The sequence below is a fragment of the Scleropages formosus genome, chromosome 1, assembly GCF_900964775.1.
Source record: "Scleropages formosus chromosome 1, fSclFor1.1, whole genome shotgun sequence".
NCBI classification, from domain to species: domain Eukaryota; kingdom Metazoa; phylum Chordata; class Actinopteri; order Osteoglossiformes; family Osteoglossidae; genus Scleropages; species Scleropages formosus.
In genome coordinates, this window is record NC_041806.1 from 6,266,482 (window position 1) to 6,284,609 (window position 18,128).

Genomic DNA, 18,128 nt, shown 5'->3' on the forward strand with positions numbered 1-18,128 from the left:
CACACCAGCTCTCAGATGCCTCTTGGAAATCAGCACGTCGAGCTTTACGGTCCAACAGAGTACGAAAAACGTGATCGATGACTATTAAAACAGGGATGTGCACTTTGGGATATAATCTTAACTTGGCATTACTTTACACCGTAATGCAAGGTACCACTCTTCATTTGGGAAGTATTAAGTACTTTTTAGAAAAGTATGAAGGCTCCCTTGAACTGTCTCAATGCTAAATATCGTTCTCCTACAGGGAACACACACAAAAAAATATTTTTCTCTGACTAACCAAGGTTTCTTGGAAAAGAAGAAAAGAAAAAAAAGATCTACGTGAAATAAGATGAAGGGGAATTAAAAAATTAAGCTAAACTCATAGACCTCAAGCAGGAATTTACATAACGCAAAAAAAAAAAAAATCAAGTTTAAAAAAAAAGTTTTATTTATACAGAATGAAATAAGACATAAAAGCTTTTAAAAACAAAGTCTATTGCGTTGCAACTGCCTGTTTGTTCAAATCTCTTAGTATTTGGTTAAATGTTACCTTTGCAGATTTAGTGTTTAATATTTCTTTTTTTTTTTCCCCCCATTAAACTGCCGTATTATGACGATCTGTTCAAATTGAATTGTTTCCAGGAAATATGCTGGAGAGGCTCTGCTGCCTCTGCGGTAAGTTCACGCGTGGCAGCGCTGACGCGACGACGGTACGATTTAGGAGGAGTAATGGAGCGCGTCAGTCCTCAGCCTTGCGTGCGAGTCTGCAGAACGTCCAGTGGTGCTCCACTGTGTTCTCATTGGCACGTTCGCTCATGTGATGGACCCTAGTGTTCCGTATGGCGAAGCCCTGCTTGGTGATATAGTCAATGAGGTGCACCCTGAGGGACACCTCCTGGTGGTAATCGCAAGGTCCGAAAGTGAAAGACACCTGGCAGTCTCTGGTGTCCATCATGTGCTTGTTCCACTTCGTGAAGCTGTTGGCGATACCTTCCAGCAGCGAGTGCACCTTGGTGGTGACGGTGAGCTGGGTGATGATAACAGCCACAGGGTTTGAATACTTGGAGAGCTTGCGAGTGCTGGACAGCTCCACCACCTGCTCGAAGGTGTCCAGCGGGTGAAGGGGCTTCGGGTCATTGAGACACTGAATCAGGGGCTCGATCTGGTAAAAATCTGCTTCCTTGCGCAGGAGGTCCGTCTCTTTAAAGTCCAGGGGAAGGGTTAGCTCCGAGGTGCGCAGGAAGTTCAGGATATAGCGGAAGAGAGGTCCGTCGCGGTCGATGAAGTAATTGCCCTGGGCATCCCGAGCCGAGGGGAAGTCGCCGCGAAACATGGCCCCCAGCATGGAGTCAGGATAGCGTTGCAAAGTGGACCTTGAGGTGGTGTACAGGTGACCTCCCACATTCAGAGTAACCGGTTCAGCCATCTGTAAATGGAGAGAGGATGAGAAAAGAGGAAGGGACTCAGCTCATCAGAGTGTGTGTGTGTGGGGGGGGGGGGGGGGGGGGTGGTTTCCATCAGCCATTCATATATTATTGATAACCACATTTCCAAACGACACTCCAGAGCCCATACCGCAAATCTAGGGCGCAAGGCGGGGTACACCCTGGACAGGACGCCAGTCCACAGGAGGGAAATCGCACACTCGTTCACTCACGCATACAATACACGCATTACGGTCAATCCGGAGTGAGCCGTTCACCTGCGACGCACGTCTTTTTGACCGCGGAAGGAAAACACACAAACGTTACACACGCTGAGCTGGAGTCAAACCTCAAGCCAAACACATGACAGAGGGGCTATGATGCACCAGCACCATCCGCTCTGCCGCCGTGTTGCGTCTGTTCCATGTTCATATGTATTGTAAACCGAGTTTTCCCCGACTTTACGTAAAAAAAAAAAAAATGCATCAATATGGAACTGACCATGTATCCCCAGTGTCCATTATCCATGTGCATCACTGCAGGCTCCCCTTCGCACCCAGCGCTTCTGTGCGGTCCTTCCGTGTGCCTCTCCTTCACGTGTCCCACTCACGCCTGTTAAGAGTAAAACCACGACAAATTCATTATACAGGTGGTACCATGCGCAGAGTTTAAAAACAAGGTAAAGAAAAATCTGGACTGCTCCCTCTCCAAGTTCACATTCCATATGCCTGGTTGCAAGCCTAAATGTCTAAAGAACAAAAAACGTACAAAAACAAACTCATTGCTCATTGTTTCTGGGAGCTTCAATACTATTTCCATGTAGTATTATTCTGTATGTGGCCGATACAGGCGGCACAGCAAGTAGAGCTGTTGCCTCACAGGGCCTGGGTGGTGCGAGAGGACGTGGGTTCGATCCCCACTCAGTCTGTGTGGAGTTTGCATGTTCTCCGTGTCTGTTTCTTCCGGGTGCTCTGGTTTCCTCCCACACTCCGAAGACATGCTGTTCAGGATCAGCTATAGTGTGTGAGTGAGTGAGAGAGAGAGAGAGAGAGTGTGTTCCACTGATGTATGGATGAGTGATGTAGTGTATCTAGCGGTGTAAGTCACCGTGGTGAATAAGGTGTGTGGGCTGATAACACTACATAGAGTTCACTGGAAGGCGCTTGGAGAAAATTGTCTGATAAATAAATGTAATGCAATGATACCTTTGCACAAAGTGGCTAAAAAGTCTGATCAACAACCTGCTTATAATAATTTCTACAGCACGATATCGTGTTACTCTTACAATTCAAGGCGAGCACCCCCTCGGGGTACTGGAGCGGGACTTGAACCGGGACCCCTGAGCTTGGAAAGGACCTCTTTAGCCACTACGCCCCCTGCTGGCCCACTGCACCGACAAATCTGCAAGGCAGCCCTTGCCTGAAGAAGCAGTGGATGATAGAACAAACAGATGGCTATGCGCGCAGACATCAAACAAACACACACTGGATTTTTTTTTTTTTTTTTTTTTTTTAAATACAACTACTGTTATAACGAGAAAAACTTGAGCGATCAGCACGAGCACAACGATTAATGTTTCAAAAGCGCTTCTAAAGGGCACGAAAAGCCCAGGCGCGTGCAGTTAAATGGACACGCAGGGGCCCCTGCGTGTCCATTTAACTGCACGCGCCTGGGCTTTTCTGCGTGTCCATTTAACTGCACGCGCCTGGGCTTTTCGTTGCGCTGCTCTGCGCTGCTCTGCGCTGCTCTGCGCTGCGCCCCCTCCCCCCTCCGCTCATCATTTCGGTTCGAGAGCGAAGCGCCGTGACCTCCAGGCAGAACGAGGCGCTCATCGCTGCCGCGCATCACCCCGGTCCAGTTCGGTTCGGGCTCCACTCATAATAAGGAACAAAACCAGGCAAAGCGGAACCGTGGCTTCCGCACCAAACCGGCCGGAGCGGAGGACGGAACCGACCCGCTTCGGTTCGCTCCGTCTTTATTGATCAAGATGCGCGCAGCCATCGCGCGCGCGTTCGGTCAGCTGTCACGACCGGGTTAAAGCTGAACGGTGAAATGATCAGCTTTTTATTTCATTATTTTTTTTTGTTTCTTTTTTTAAAAAAAAAAAGGGGGGGGGGGGGTTCCGATCGCTTACGTACCGACTGAGGGCTGCGTTAGCTGCTCGCCTCGGACATCCCGCGAACGGTCCGGCCACTACGTCGACATTTGTGTACCAACAGATCCGTGTGTCGCGCGAAGAGCAGCACTGAACTCCGCCTGTTCGCCTGCGGCGCTACGGGGGAAGGACAACAGGAAGCTTACACGGAGTGGCTCCATTCACCGCCTCAGCGCGTTTGGGCGCTTTGCAAAACACGTCGCCGCAGGCCTCGCGGCCACGTTTGTCCGTGTTAGAGGAGGACAACAGGCAGCTCACACAGAACGGCGCTGTTCGCTGCCGTATTGGTCGCAAAGGCCTCGGCGGCACGTTTATCAACACGGGAAAACAACGAAAGAGTGATGCTGCTCAGGCCCGGTGCTCGGTGTATTTAGAGCATATTTGCAGTAGGCCTGGGGGGGGAGGGGCACGTCCTTCAGTACGGGAGATGGACAACAAAGCGCTAACACGGAGTGATTCCGTCAGCGCGGGAGCGTAATAACGTGGCGGAAAAAATATAACTAGTAGTATTTAGAAGAGTTGGAGAAAAGTTCTAATATAAATATGTTATCGTCGTATGAACACTGCATGATACAGTGACTTCTCAGTAATTTGCAACTGGACTTTTAGCCGCCATCAGATTAACTAACTTAAACTATGGTACTTACTTGGGCGCTTCTCCAAATTCAGGCTCCACATAACCTCTACAATCTTGTTGCTGTAGTCATAATTATACATTTAGGCAGTATTATAATATTTGTGATATTAGCCAGTTGCGCCGACTGAAGGGGAATCGAACCTCTGTCCGACCGTGGAGGCGCGCGCGAGACCCGCTGCGTCATCGTGCCGCGTTCATCGTTCCCATATTTCTCATATTCGCTCCTGATGGATTTATTTAGAAAGCTTTGAATGAACATATGAAGACCGCTGTATGATTTCAGCACTGTTTTCAGCCAATATTTAAACATGTAAAATCAGTGTAACTCACTGTGCTCGTGTTTGACGCAAATATTTGCCTCCCACTGTATTCTAATATGCATATTATAAAATAAAATGACTTAAATCCCTGATATTTACTCTTTTCAAGGCACTATTTTGAGACGTTTCTACGGTTTCATATGTTGTGTATAGGTGGCACTTGCAAGGAAGGGTGTGTGTGTGTGTGGGCATATTTATGTATGGATCATTATGGATTTTCCTTTTTTTCCCCCCCTTTAAAACACTGCAGATGGTTCATTTCACTGCTCCTGGCACCAGCAAAAGGGGTGAAATGGTCCTTGAACTAACCTGTTTCTTAGTGACTGATGTGAAAGTTGATCAACAACACACATCAGTATAGTTTAAGATTAAATTGAAGACAAACTATGTGAAACAGTACCTGAGCAGTGCAGCATCTACCATATTTACACTGGATTTTTATCCATGTAATTTTTCCTTCTCACAGCAGGAATCCCTACAAATCTCATCTGCAAAGGAAATAAGGCAGGAACTTCATATATAAAATGTAAATATTGTTCAAAAATATATATTTTAAAAGTTCTTCAGTGAGACAAGTGTCTTATCCATTTTTATATTTATCGCCATACTAGTACTTGAATTTGTTGGTTTCTACAGTGATGGCACAGATCATTCTATTATCCTTGTATTTTTTAAAATTCATCTTATTTGTAAAACTTGTAAAATATTAACCATAATTTGCTACAAAAAGAAGGCCTGGTGTTCAAAAATATGTATTTGGATATGGGGGAATAAAAAAAAAAAAAAAAAAAAAAAAAAAAAACCATCCGTCTCCTCTGGAATTAGCTCCCGGAGTCACAACTCTTCCTCTGAGAACAGTGCAACAGGGCCAGTGTACAATAAAAGCTGCAGTAGCTTTCCTCATGTTGTCATGGCAACACTGCCTATGACAGATGGCATCTCATCTGAAAGAAGTACAGCACTGCCATTGACTCCGTTAAAGAAAAGAAACCTGCATCCGATGGACAATTTGGAAATAGGACACTATACTGTATTTGTTACTGTCTCTCCATGTGGAATTTTTACTCCAGACACAAAATCTGAGAAATTGTTTCTTCTATACTTGAACTGTGTTTAAATGGGATTATTTAAACTAAACATATGTAACAATAATCCATCCATCCATCCATCCATCACTCATCCTCAGCAAGGTCGCGGTGATCCGGAGCCTATCCCAGAAGCATTGGGCGCAAGACACCAGTCCATTGCAGAGTACCACACACAGTCATAGTCACTCACCTATTCACACCGTAAGGGTACTTTAGTCACCAATCTACCTGAACTGCTTGTCTTTGGACTGGGGGAGGAAACCAGAGCACCCAGAGGAAGCGCACACAGACACAGGGGAGGACACGCATACTCTACACACACTGAGCAGGGATTGATGAGCCCACACATGATGTGAAGTTGAACTGATGAAAGTATAGCAGTCATCCTACCCACACAGTGTTGAACTTTCCCACTTTCGCTGGGACAAAACCAGCGGAAGGTTTTCACAAAGCCTGCAGAATTTCCATCATCTCTCCCATCCTTTACGTACCATTGTTACCTGTGGACGCTTTCGTAAAACAGCCAACTTCATTTTAATTTATAAATACTGTACATACAATGTGGACCAATAGTCTTGAATTCTCCTTGATGTGGCGCTAAAGGTCATCATCCAATCAAAACCATAGTTTTTTCTTAATACATTCCAAAAGTTTACACTGAAAATAAAACATGTTCTATGAGTAACAGCACACAGCGTGTGTGAAACGTAACACTTGATCCACATTTGAAGTATCTGAACTGTTTTGTTACAACACAAGACAACAGGCGTCGAAATAATTGATGAAAACATGAAGGCACATCTGAACATCTAGTAGCAGTTATAGGTAAAAAAGGAGAGTCCGACGTTTCACTAACTGATGTGCAATGAATCACACGCTGAGGAGACTGGAGTTATTTATTTAAATCTTGCACATCCAATGTTCAATTTAAATATTTTAAAATGTATACTTCAGAAATTCCTAAGGCAATTGCTGCATCTTAACAAAATATATTTTAATTAAAAAAATCTGAATTAAAGCATCTCAAAACAATAGTTGAAAGCATAATTATATACAAAAATGATGTTGTATGGTGTCATTATCATGGTTTCAGTAAACGGCCTGTTTGGTTCTGAATTTGATCTTACAAACGGGAAAAGCCAAAACAATTACATCTTACTTCAAAGGTGGTTTATATATGTGTGTATATATTTTTTTTCCCCCTCCAAATCTGAAGGACTCTCAGACATTTCTTTTGGGATGTAATTTCCGGTCCTCACAATCTGTTCCCACCAAGAAGTCCAAACAGAACACATGAACTGCCCTGGCCCACGGTTCTCAGTACAGACTGACTGACTGACCACTGGCCCACCCACTGGGGTGTCCAACACACATGTTCACCTTATTGTTTCGGCAACAAAATAACAAACTCTGTCCTTTCATTTCAAAATGAATTATTCATCCGTCTTCACATTCACTAAATCCACATTCCAGAAATCACTTTAACGGATACTTTGGTTTCTAATATGGAACAAACCCGCGGCAACTGGGATTCTTTGATTTCTTTTGCTTCTCAGCTCCAAAGTTGAGCCAACCCAATTAAGCAGAGAATTTGCAAATCAGTTCCCACTGCCATCCCTTATTCACTCGATCTGTTCTGTCTCTTAGTGTGTTGCAGTAAACTTGTTTCCTGAACAATGCACCTGACCATCACTTCAGAAAATATACTGCAGGCAATCTTGGAAACCTTACAAGAATGGAAGGGGGGGGGAAAAAAAAAAAAAAAAATCAATGCTAATAATCCTGCAACTATATTAACTGATGACCAGGGAACAAATGCTCTTACATCTACGGTCAAATAAAGGTTCAAGTTAGAGACAGCCCCTGTATTCTAAAACTACAGACAAAACCCAAACTAAGACCATAAGGCATCTTTACTTTCATTCTGTCCAAAGAGATTATGTAACAATGTCACATCAATTCATTTGTTGTATTTGTTTATAACATATTATAAAGCAAAATGTTACCAAGGGATACTGTTCTGCCAGTTGAATGAATTTGGCATATTTGATGAAAAAGAGAAAAGAATAAAAGCCTAATGCCTTTGTCATTATTAGTTTTTGAAGGCAAGGTCAAAAAAAAAAAAAAAAGGTTAACCTTGTGTGTCAAGTAACTACTGGCAGACACACCAACCCTGGTGAGCAGTGTATTTGGATTTTTATCTAAACGCAATATATCTGGTCCATTCTGATGTGGTCAGCCATGTTTCTGGGGGGGAGGAAGAAATGAAAAAAGGGAGGGGAAAAAAAAAAAAAAAACCTTTCCAAACAAGTCTGAAACCTATCAAAGAACATGTAGTTTATGCAAACATGATAAAGTACGGAAATACATCTAGTCATGTAAAATTTTATTTACTCTCACTCTCTTTCTCCTATAATAAATACAGCAATGAGTTTGCAGTTCTACTCTCAAACAGTGCCCAATTCAGAACAAGAAGCAATGGAGTTGTGGCTCGGGTCCGGAAATAAGGGCTGTGGCTGGATGGACAGGAGCAATCTGGTAGTACGTGAATAGTGACAGAAGACATCTCAAGCAGAGCTCTTGACCAGGCCTGGGTAAAGCACTCCCACGGTCACAGCGACTATCACTGCAACTGCCGACATCCAGGGAGCCCAGCTTCTCTGAAATGACATGAGCAGAGAAGGTCATGACAGCATGGTCACATCAACATGGGAACTACCCTGAAGGCAGACTGAACATCTTCAAATGTGTTGGAAATACCACAAAAAAAAAAAAGCCAATAGGACACCAACCTCCACATCCCAAAACACAGGTTAAATATTAGTGATCCAAGCAAGATGAACAGGTATCAGATGAGAATTATAGTTAACTACCAATAGCGTAGAGATTTAAATTAGGGAACGTCATAGTGGACAACATTCTCCGCCATGCACTGGTCTTAAAGAGGATGAAAGGTAGAGGTGAGATGTGAAAGACACGGAGCACATAGGAGCGCGTGTACCTTTCTACCACAATGGGCCGAAGCACCAATACAGCAAAGCCAGGATAAGGCCGGTGACTATGGCTTGAGCAGGCTGCAATAGGGGTGGCTACAGAAGGGAAGGGACATCACAAGAATCAATCTAACACGCTCTGTCAACATTACCTGGATCAGACTAGGGGTGTGATAAGGGGTTGATCTGGTCAGTTTGTCCACAACAGAACATCAAACACTTAAGCAACGGATACAGTTATAACATCTAGAAGCCACATATAAGGAACAAGACACGAGCAGTGAAAGGATGTTAACTTGTCTGAAATGAGGCACAGAACATAAATTTCTGTACTGAAATTCAGGAAACCCAACATATTTATTCTGCTCTTGGTTCAAGTTCTGTCTGTGAGGTTGATGCTGTTTTGAAATGAAACACAAACAGTTCAGGTACCATCTCAGTGGGGAGGGGGGGTATTTCTGGGGACTCTGTACACAGGTGGTCCCCGATCTACAATGGGGTTACGTTCCCCGAAACCCATCGTAAGTTGAAAATGCATTTAATACACCTAATACACACCTCTGCGTGACAGACTGGGAGATGCGGATCGCTGCCGCTGCCCAGCATTGCGAAAGAGTATCGTACTGCATATCACTTGCCCGGGAAAAAAACAAAATTCGAAGTACGGTTTCTACTGAATGTCTATCGCCAGCTCACCATCGTGAAGTCGAAAAAATGGCAAGTCGAACCATCGTAAGTTGGGGACCACCTGTATAAGTGTTCAAAACTCCAAGGCGGTGTGGAAGTCAAAGAAGTTGGGAGGTTAACTTCATACCCTCGTTTACCAGATAAATACGAATTACAGAGAACTAACAGCCACAGGACAAAACTTTCTGGACAGGCAGAGAAATTCTATGAATCGGTACACTGAGTACAGGTGGAGTTTTACTGATACACCTTTTGTATAAATTTGCGGCTCATGCTTAACATTTTCTATTTGTGGTGTGTTAAGGTCCAGCTGACATGGATCATTTATTATATGGACCACTCTTTTGGTGTTAAATCCATGCATTTTAAAGATCTTTGCCACTGCATCTAGAAATTATGATCCTTTGGTGTGTAAAATGTCTTAAACATTAGTTAAATTTTTTTTTTTTTTTTTTTAATTTATTTATTCCCCCCCCACAAACGATTGTAAAATATCAGATTATTCTTAAAAGAAATGCAACTCCCATTGCACATAAAAGCAGATGAAGTCCATGGTATTGCCACATGTGATTACATGTGAAGTGACCTGGGCCCTCTTCTGCCTGAACACAAGGGCACTGTATCAATATAGGAAATAAGATTATACTAAGAACTATGCGGCTATAAAAATGAATAAATGTTCACAGAAGAAGCATAAGTGTGAGTGCAGTCAATGGTTTTACAAAATTAAATAACTGTAGATAATTACTGTAAAAAAGTGTCTTGAAACAGGCACTGGGACAAAGCTAAATGCAGCCAAGGACTTTACAAGTTAATTTCTTGCACGTCTCCAGCGACACTCGAGGTTGGGAAAGAGAAGAGCCGCAAGTCGTCTCTGATGGTCACTTACATTGCCTCCCTTGTCCTGCAGCTGCTTCAGGTCAGACCTGCACTGCTGGAGCTCATCGCTAATGGACTGCTTCTCCTGCTCCGTTTGCTCAATGCGCTCCTTCAGGCTCGAGAGCAGAGTCTGAGTTTCTTCATACTGCAAGGGACAAGAGTGGTTCAACAAACACACACACACACACACACACACACACACACACACACACACACACACACACACACACACACACACACACACACACACAGGGAGCTCCATACTGCACCTCCTTCTGCAAGTCCTTGGTCCTGCTCTGGGCCTGAGCCAGCTGGGCCTGGAGCTTGGCTGTGCTGTGCCGATGCTGCTCCTCCAGGGAACCCAGCGAGTTCTCCAGCTCCCCCCTGGATTTCTCCAGGGTCTGCAGGCTGCTGCTAAGGGAGGCGCTCTGCTCTTGAGACCTGGAGTTCCATCAAAATGACATCAGAAGGAAAGACCATCAGAAGTGAAGCAGAACACACTTTTTATATTTATATAAGAGTCCAACAAAAGAAGGTGTTAGTGTTTTTCAGAATGTGCGTAAAGACGTTTCGGTTGTTCTGCAAAGACTCCGCACATCTGTGTATGAGGACTCACCCTATTAGCTCCGTCTCAAGCTCCTGCAGCCTCTTGAGAAGGTTTTCCTTCTCGGAGCGCAGGTCCGCACACTCCTGCTGCAGGCTCAGACATTCTGCCTGCAGCTTCTCCAGTTCACCTGTGGAGGGATGTATGTTCAACACAGAGTACAAGTTTCCACTGGTAGCCACACACACACACACACACACACACACACACACACACACACCTTCATCCCGTACCCTTGGGAGAGACTACACGACCACAGTTTTCACCACAATAAATATTTTCCTTCAGGACATGTAATGACTGGACAAAAACATGAGAGATTTATAGGGATGAAGGTGGTGTGTGTGTGCTTAAAAAAAAACCTAGAATATAGTATGTGCAACAAAACATTGGACACACAGCTCAAGGTGATGGGCCCAATCAGCAGTACCTTCAAGCTCCACAGCCCTCTGGCACTGCCGACTCTGTTGCTGGAGGCTACTCTGCAGATGGCCAATCTCGAGCTCATAAGAGGTGGCAGCCTTTCGCCACTTCTCCAGCTCAGCCGTCACCGTGCCCAGCTCCTTCTGCATGGCAGCAATCTCGTGGTCCCGCTCAGCGGCAGCAGCCTGCACCGCGCGGCGGAGCGTAAGCGCCTCCTCCTGTGCAGCGCACAGCTCCTCTCTCACATCAGCTATGGCATTCTCCTTCTGCTCCTGCAGCTCCTCCATGTCAACCTGAAGTTTGTGGAGCTGGGCTGCGTACACAGAACCAGGGGCAGAGAGTCACCAACGTCACACCGGTGGATACATTTTACCGTTATTTCCGTGAAACACGCAAGCTCAGCGTAAAGCTCAGACAGTGGACAGATCCTACCGTATGAGCAACTGCGGCACCATTAATTGGCCTCATTAGAGAAACATTAGTGTTGCAGCCCCACACACTTACCTTGGAGAGTGTGTATTTGCCTCGCAGAGTCTTCCATCTGCTTTCGACTCATCCTTCTTTCTTCTTCCAAAGCAGCTGTAACACAACACAAACCATCTTGTACCAGCTTCCACATACTTGAAATCACTCTCTATACAGAGGTTATTCAGACTTAGATTTTGTAAACACCACCCCCCCCTCAAAAAAAAAAAAAAAAAAAAAAAAAGCAAAACAGAACAAAAACTGTACCTTGCAGGTCCATACATTTCTGCTGGCTGGTGTTCGCAAGCTCCTGGGCTTCACACAGCTCCCCTTGCAGGTTTTGGATCACCTGCGTTGCATCCACAGGCTCCTGGTCCGAGTGCTGCAGTTCATCTGAATGAACAAGGACAGTCCATACTTACTCCTACGAAAACCTACACAAGGGAGCTAACAGAAGGTGAGAAATCCTTTCCCCCCTATTCTGCTGAATCAAACTAGATGTCATAAAATTGAGCAGTGGTTTGCCATGCAGAAGCAATTATAGCTATCGACACAATGTATCTGTTCCCTTTAACGAGTAAATTTCATGTTAACTTTTATTGGATTAGTCAATACAGTATATCCAGAATGCAAAAAAAAAGTTAGAAAAGACTACTGTGAGAAAGATGCCATCTATAAGGGCACTTCTGCAATGAATTACTCCATTGAACCGACTGCAAAATGTTAATGGAAGATGTGAGGGTACATCCATAATTAAAATGCCATGGGTTTTATGTAGTCTTTGTACTCATTGCTGATAAAATCCTACAGCCATGGGCAATTGGAGACATGTACCACCTGCATCCCATCTTTTCAATGTGTGGGTTAGTTTATGAAATTATGGCAGATAATTTTATATTCCTAGCCACAAAGCTACTGATACAATCTCGTACCTCGTGCTTTACGACAAAGATGACAAGACATTTGAACACAGTGGACAAAAAGTTTACAGGCTACAAATGGATGTTAGTGTTTTATTTCTACTACTCATTTATTTGGAACAAAAATAGCAAAAGACGGTAGCAAAACTACTACGCTAGAAGTCAACCGAAGCCAATGCTATAGATCCAAATGAAAAAGGTCCATTTGCTACAAACAGCATATTAAGATGGAACAATAATACTGGAACTTTCATCAGGGGAGGAAAGTCCTGCTTGACTGACTTTCTAAAGAGTGAGAGACATGGCTCTTCAAAACTGAGGGACATGTTCTTCATGCTGAGCCCTAACAATTTCACATTACTCTTCAAATGAGAGGACTTGGGGAAAACTTGCTGCAAATCAATCTCATTGTCTTGCCCCAGATTTCCTCAAATTAGATTAAATGAAAATGGGATTAAAAAGGTAATTTCCCACAAGACAAAGCCTATTCACTGAATAAGACAGTTTCTCAAAATAGCAATAACCCAGAAAAAAAAATGTTCCACCTAAGGCCTGCATAAAGTTCTTTTTCCATTCCATGCAAGCTCTTGTTCATTAGTAAATTCTTAGACGGTCTGTTTCCAGTCATTAACACAGATTCCAGTTGATACACCCTGAAATGCATATTCAGGGTGTACATATACATATAGATATAATACATATGACAGCTGAAATAAGTTACTGCTTAGACAACCAAACCACGGATACTTCTACAGGTGATAGGGCAAAGCATGGCTGCTAAAAAACAGGGAGGCTTTTCGAGGGTGACTCAGCAGCATCACCACAATGACACAGGCAGAGGTTTGCAGGATGCCATGATAAGTCCAAACTACCCAACCCACAAAACAGGAACAAAGAGGATTCTGAGCTTCCAGGCCTAGCAAAACTCTACTGGGACACCTAGAATCATGCGTATCAAATAAAACTGCACGTGGCCCATTTACTCATTTAGCAGATGCATTTCCTTTGACCTCCGAGTCCAGAGGTGGCAACTATAACCACTATACCACCTACCACCCTTTAAATAAATCCTACTGCATCAATTCACCATTACCAGCAAAAGACTTATTGTGCTCAATGAGCCCTACCAGGTTAAAATGAACCAAAAATAGTGTATCTGCATGATTCAAGGTATGATGTAAATTTAAGCGCAATGTGGAAATTTCTAAAACCCTCATACAATCTTACTGACTTCAAAAGAGTTAGCATGGCAAAGCATGGCTGTCAACTGGACGGACAGCATGTGCTGGAGCTTTCGGGAACACTGAAGAGGAGTGTTCATTGTGACAGCCAGCCTCCTTTCAGGAAAGCATGTGAAGCCATTCTTGCCGAGCTCTCCGGGTATGTTTCATGGGAGCTGGTAGGACCCTGAGCCACTCAACTGCCCTCAGGCCTTATCAGCCACTGGGAAAAAGAAATGACCTCAACACATAAGCACCAAGGCCTCTGGGTGTCTGGCAGAGGACACCGGTGGGCTGAAGCCAACCAACAACACGGTGGCGCATGCCGTGGCTGGTGCTGGCAGTCACAGCAAAATTACTTCATTGTGATGTTACCATGAAGTCCTGGTAAACAAAGCTCATGGAAACAGGGCTTCAGTGAATTGTCAAAGTGTGCACAAATTTCATTGATTGAAACTGTACTGAAATTTATCTAAGGTTTTAAACAGAGACCAGATTTTCGAATTTGAACAGGCAACATCAGCCCAGGTGGAAACGAACCACGCCAAAGTGGGCTATGAAACTGAAAGGACCTCCTGGGGCAGAGCCTACCTCAACAATGTGTGATATGCATGCAGCTACAACACACCCAAAGCAGCTGTTCTTTCCTAGGAAGGAATGAAACACTCATCTATCTCCCACTTCTGTTCCGCACACTGTAACGTTTTACATTTCCTGAAATCTTGATTCCTGTTAGGACTTTTCCAAGACCATTCACCTTTATCAACATGAAGAGGAAGAATGCTTTGACACACACCACAATGTATCAGCTGTACACCTCAAACCCTGTACCTCCCCGCTCTTCTTCAAGCTACATTAATCTCATGGTGTCACCAACAGACCTTTTTGTTCTAACCAAACTTCCTGAAATATTTAATCTGCTTTGTTTCCCTCATTTCACAGATGACACAGAAGGAACAGAATTTAACTGCAGCCTGTCCACATGATTCATAAACACTACATCAAATATCTGTTTAGAAATATCTGTTAAGAGGGCAGCATTCCTCAAATGGTCTTTTCCCAATTGGGTTCAGACGTTCTACCGATTAGCTCAGCTGGGTTGCTGCGAGCCATCAGCACCACATTCATTGGAGAAAGCTGTGCGAGCCAAAAAAAGATCACAGTAAAAATTAGTGATGACATTTCAGAATGCAGGTTTATTTTAAGGCATGACAAAAGGGCACACACATCCTTATATGACAACTAGGAAGAATGAATTACTCTAAAAGAAATACATTCCCCCACAAAAACGTTTTCTGTCCAAGTTCTTAAACAGTCCATAACGAAACCCACCCTCCATGTGCCAATGCTGCAGAGCTCTACCCCACTCCTCCTGACTGCTAGACTAACACACTGAACATGTGAGGAGAAAGTCTCTTGCCAGCCATGCCAGTATCACTGTGGCAACAGCAAACTACCGTGAAAAGGCCATAAGCAGCTTTGACTCAGACTGCCAAATTAAATAATTACAATGTGCCACGCCTGTACAAACTTCCCCTTTGGGCTGTTTTTTTCTTTTTTTTTTTTTTTTTTAAATTCTACTTCAGTTCCACCAAGAATTTGCCTGTTGTAGCCATATATAGTCAAAGAAGGACCTACCATCATTGTGCAGGGCTTAAGTCCTGCGCTCCCTGTTTACACTTGTCTCATAGGAAATTTAATTTTAAAAATCAGATTTTACACATATCATTAGTTTTTAAGCAAAGTGGGGGAAAAAAGGACACAAGAGGACCTTATTACCTTTAACAAGTGTGACCTGACTGAAAGACTCATTCAGCTCTTGGTTGTCCATTTGTTCGTCTGTAATAAAAAAAGTCACGATGAGAAAAGTCTTTTAAGGAGAGCCAAAGAACGCGACTTACTCTACACTTCACCACTCAAGAGATCTCCTCTTAACGTTACTGATAAAATGGACAGAAAATGTCACACATTACAAAACATTAGTTCATTACCAAGCAGCTAAAAGTGACAAAAACAATCTGGAAGAGTTTGCAGTTAATTCATTCTCATTTGTTTTTAAAGGTACAGAGAACAAGATGACACAAAGATAAAAAGGAAAAAAAAAAATAAAAATTTTACCTGTAGTGTCTTCACTGCTTTTATCCTTGCTGAGACTGAGCGTGTCTGACGTAGCTGACTCTTTAACATCTATCCGATTCTCCGAGGGGAGATGGAAGATACCATTTTGAGGAGGGAAGGGACCTGCGAACGTGAAGTAACCACCACAGCATTCAGCAGAATTTCCAACAAACCGCTCGGTTTAAAGAAAAAGGTAAATAAATTAAACTAACATTTTTTTTTAACCCTTTAGATGACAACTGTCAGAAAGATTGATCCTTTTTGTCGTGCTGGAACTGCTCCCTCCCCACTCAGAGCCCCTCAGTACTAAATGTAGTCACATACTGAACCGGCACATCCCAAGAAGGGTTCAGCAGCACACCAAAACTTTTGACTTTTTCCTCCAAAGTCATGCTATTTGTTTGACGGTTGGAGCTCCGAGTCAAAGCTTCTCTGTTAATATGACAGTAATGGAGGTGGGAAACCTGAGGGTTGAGGAGCGCGTACTACTGTTCTTCGTATGCTGTCTTAATAGATTGTTGGCTGCACTCCCTTAGCACTACCCCATAAAATAACATCATAAATGTGTTGCTTCCATTTTCGCTCCGTATGACGACTCAAATTATACAACTGATTAAAGAGGAATGGAGTCAAAATAAAGACTTGCTCTGACTTCTGATTTAACAGAAATGACACTACTGTCCTGGAAGTCCACAGTCCTTAAGGATGCGCTGTCACATTGTACCCTAACACCACAGACTTCCATTCTACCCCACTTAAACCGTCTTCTCTGTAAGGTCATGTTTTACCATTTAATTCCTCTTAAAGGCAATGATTTATAACACAAAATGAACTAGCTATTATCAATGCTTAGGATGGTAGCTCTTTAACACTGAGGTCTGGATACTCCAACTCATCTCTGGAATGGTTAGACGTACCTTACGCAAGCCTTTCTAAGTTATCTAAGATTTTGTAAAACCTTTACTGATATAGAGAAACAGCTACTGATTTCTTTTCAATGATGCAAATGAAATATTGTTGATATCCAGTATCATCATGAAAAGGAAACAAAAAAATAATTAACACAAGAAATCATATAGTGCTCAGCCTCACCAACTATTTCTGACAATAGATATTCTAATTAGAATATTCTATTCTAATTACTAATTAGAATATTCTATTCTAATAGATATCCAACATTCTGAAGCCACCTGTTGTGGATGTTTTACCATTCACACGACTGCTAGATGTGAGCTACCTAATCAGACCGTCACTGGAACTCAACATGCTGTGTTAACATGCCTGCTTCATTCACATATATTCCTCGAAGCTTGAGTCTATTTTCTATGACGAACGTGATATGCGGAGGCTGATATCGCAGCACAGGCGCTTCGTAACTCGGGCCCCCTAGGAGACCTCAATAAGGTCAATGCAATTAGCTGCGAAAGCAGCAGGGAGTGGTTTTATTTGTGGAACACTGATATCAAGATGGAATCCAACCTAGAGGACAGGCGCAACCAGCTAAAAATAATTCTGTACCCAAAGCACACACCCAATGTTACCAGAAAAAAAATTACCAAAGTTTCCATCCATGTAGTCCTACAGACAGCAACTCTGGACTGCCCGGTTTGTATTTAGTCACTGTTCTCCACTTTTTTCTCCTTTTTTAAATTTGCTCAATTTGTGCTGTATTATCATTCGCCAGCTGACTTATACAGGGACCTAGGACAGACAGGACAGACACCAGACACAACTAAAGGTTTGCCAGGGGACAGAGGACTTGAATGCCACACACTGCCCACCCTACCTGGCCATCGTAAGGAAAAAACATAGTTCCTCTTACCATAGAAGCTGGAGGTTGTGTTCAATGACCCTTTAATGCTCTATCCTGCTAACCAAGTGACAATATGTGCCTCATCCAACTCCAGTTTATTACTCCATTAAATGTACTACAAGAGAACCAGATCCAAAACTACCAGCTGATGTTTTCCCTCATAAATCATTGCGTCTATGAGAGGTAACTCGCCCAATGAATTTCACACCACAGAACCTGACCTTGTCCTTTTCGGTAGCATCCAAGCTTTTCACTTTGAATAGGCTCCAGAACTAAAACCTGCCCCCTTTACAGCACAACATTTTGTGGCTTGAAGTGTATACTCTGAGTATCTTTAAGGAATTCCTGTCCTGCATTCATAATCTTCTGCAGATGTCAGATGACACTGACATGTGAATGC

General features: G+C 43.4%; 2 protein-coding genes across 5 annotated transcripts in view; both read right to left on the minus strand.

Annotated features, from left to right (window-relative positions):
- Positions 1 to 573: 573 nt before the first annotated feature.
- Positions 574 to 3,959, minus strand: LOC108925536 (BTB/POZ domain-containing protein KCTD6). 2 transcript variants are annotated; one of them, XM_018737550.1, is made up of 4 exons: positions 3,545 to 3,959; positions 2,692 to 2,825; positions 1,908 to 2,018; positions 574 to 1,408 (listed from the first exon to the last, which is right to left on the minus strand). In XM_018737550.1, the coding sequence occupies exons 3-4, from the start codon at positions 1,938 to 1,940 to the stop codon at positions 722 to 724; spliced, it is 720 nt and encodes a 239-aa protein (XP_018593066.1). In that variant the 5' UTR covers positions 1,941 to 2,018; positions 2,692 to 2,825; positions 3,545 to 3,959; the 3' UTR covers positions 574 to 721. The 2 variants fall into 2 exon arrangements, with proteins under 2 accessions (XP_018593066.1, XP_018593068.1); XM_018737552.1 differs by lacking the exon at positions 2,692 to 2,825.
- A 4,016-nt stretch (positions 3,960 to 7,975) lies between these two features.
- The window catches only part of LOC108925549 (sarcolemmal membrane-associated protein-like), a 28,200-nt gene continuing 18,047 nt past the window's right edge, over positions 7,976 to 18,128 (minus strand). For 2 of the 3 annotated variants that reach the window (XM_018737576.2, XM_018737579.2), the window contains 9 exons: positions 15,916 to 16,038; positions 15,577 to 15,636; positions 11,925 to 12,050; positions 11,697 to 11,771; positions 11,200 to 11,505; positions 10,782 to 10,899; positions 10,435 to 10,606; positions 10,176 to 10,310; positions 7,976 to 8,266 (listed from right to left, as the gene is read on the minus strand). In XM_018737576.2, coding sequence (XP_018593092.1) covers positions 8,174 to 8,266; positions 10,176 to 10,310; positions 10,435 to 10,606; positions 10,782 to 10,899; positions 11,200 to 11,505; positions 11,697 to 11,771; positions 11,925 to 12,050; positions 15,577 to 15,636; positions 15,916 to 16,038 — 1,208 coding nt within the window. In that variant the 3' untranslated portion in view covers positions 7,976 to 8,173. Of the gene's footprint in view, positions 8,267 to 8,607; positions 8,696 to 10,175; positions 10,311 to 10,434; positions 10,607 to 10,781; positions 10,900 to 11,199; positions 11,506 to 11,696; positions 11,772 to 11,924; positions 12,051 to 15,576; positions 15,637 to 15,915; positions 16,039 to 18,128 lie in introns of all 3 variants that reach the window. The other variant, XM_018737578.2, reaches the window with a different exon arrangement.

What these genes read in the sequence shown, in the direction of transcription:
- LOC108925536 (XM_018737552.1), bottom strand. Translation starts at nt 1,940, where the DNA reads ATGCACATGGATAATGGACACTGGGGATACATG. An exon ending in ATGGACACTGGGGATACATG is followed by an intron (nt 1,409 to 1,907) that starts GTCAGTTCCATA and finishes CTCCATTTACAG; the next exon opens with ATGGCTGAACCGGTTACTCT.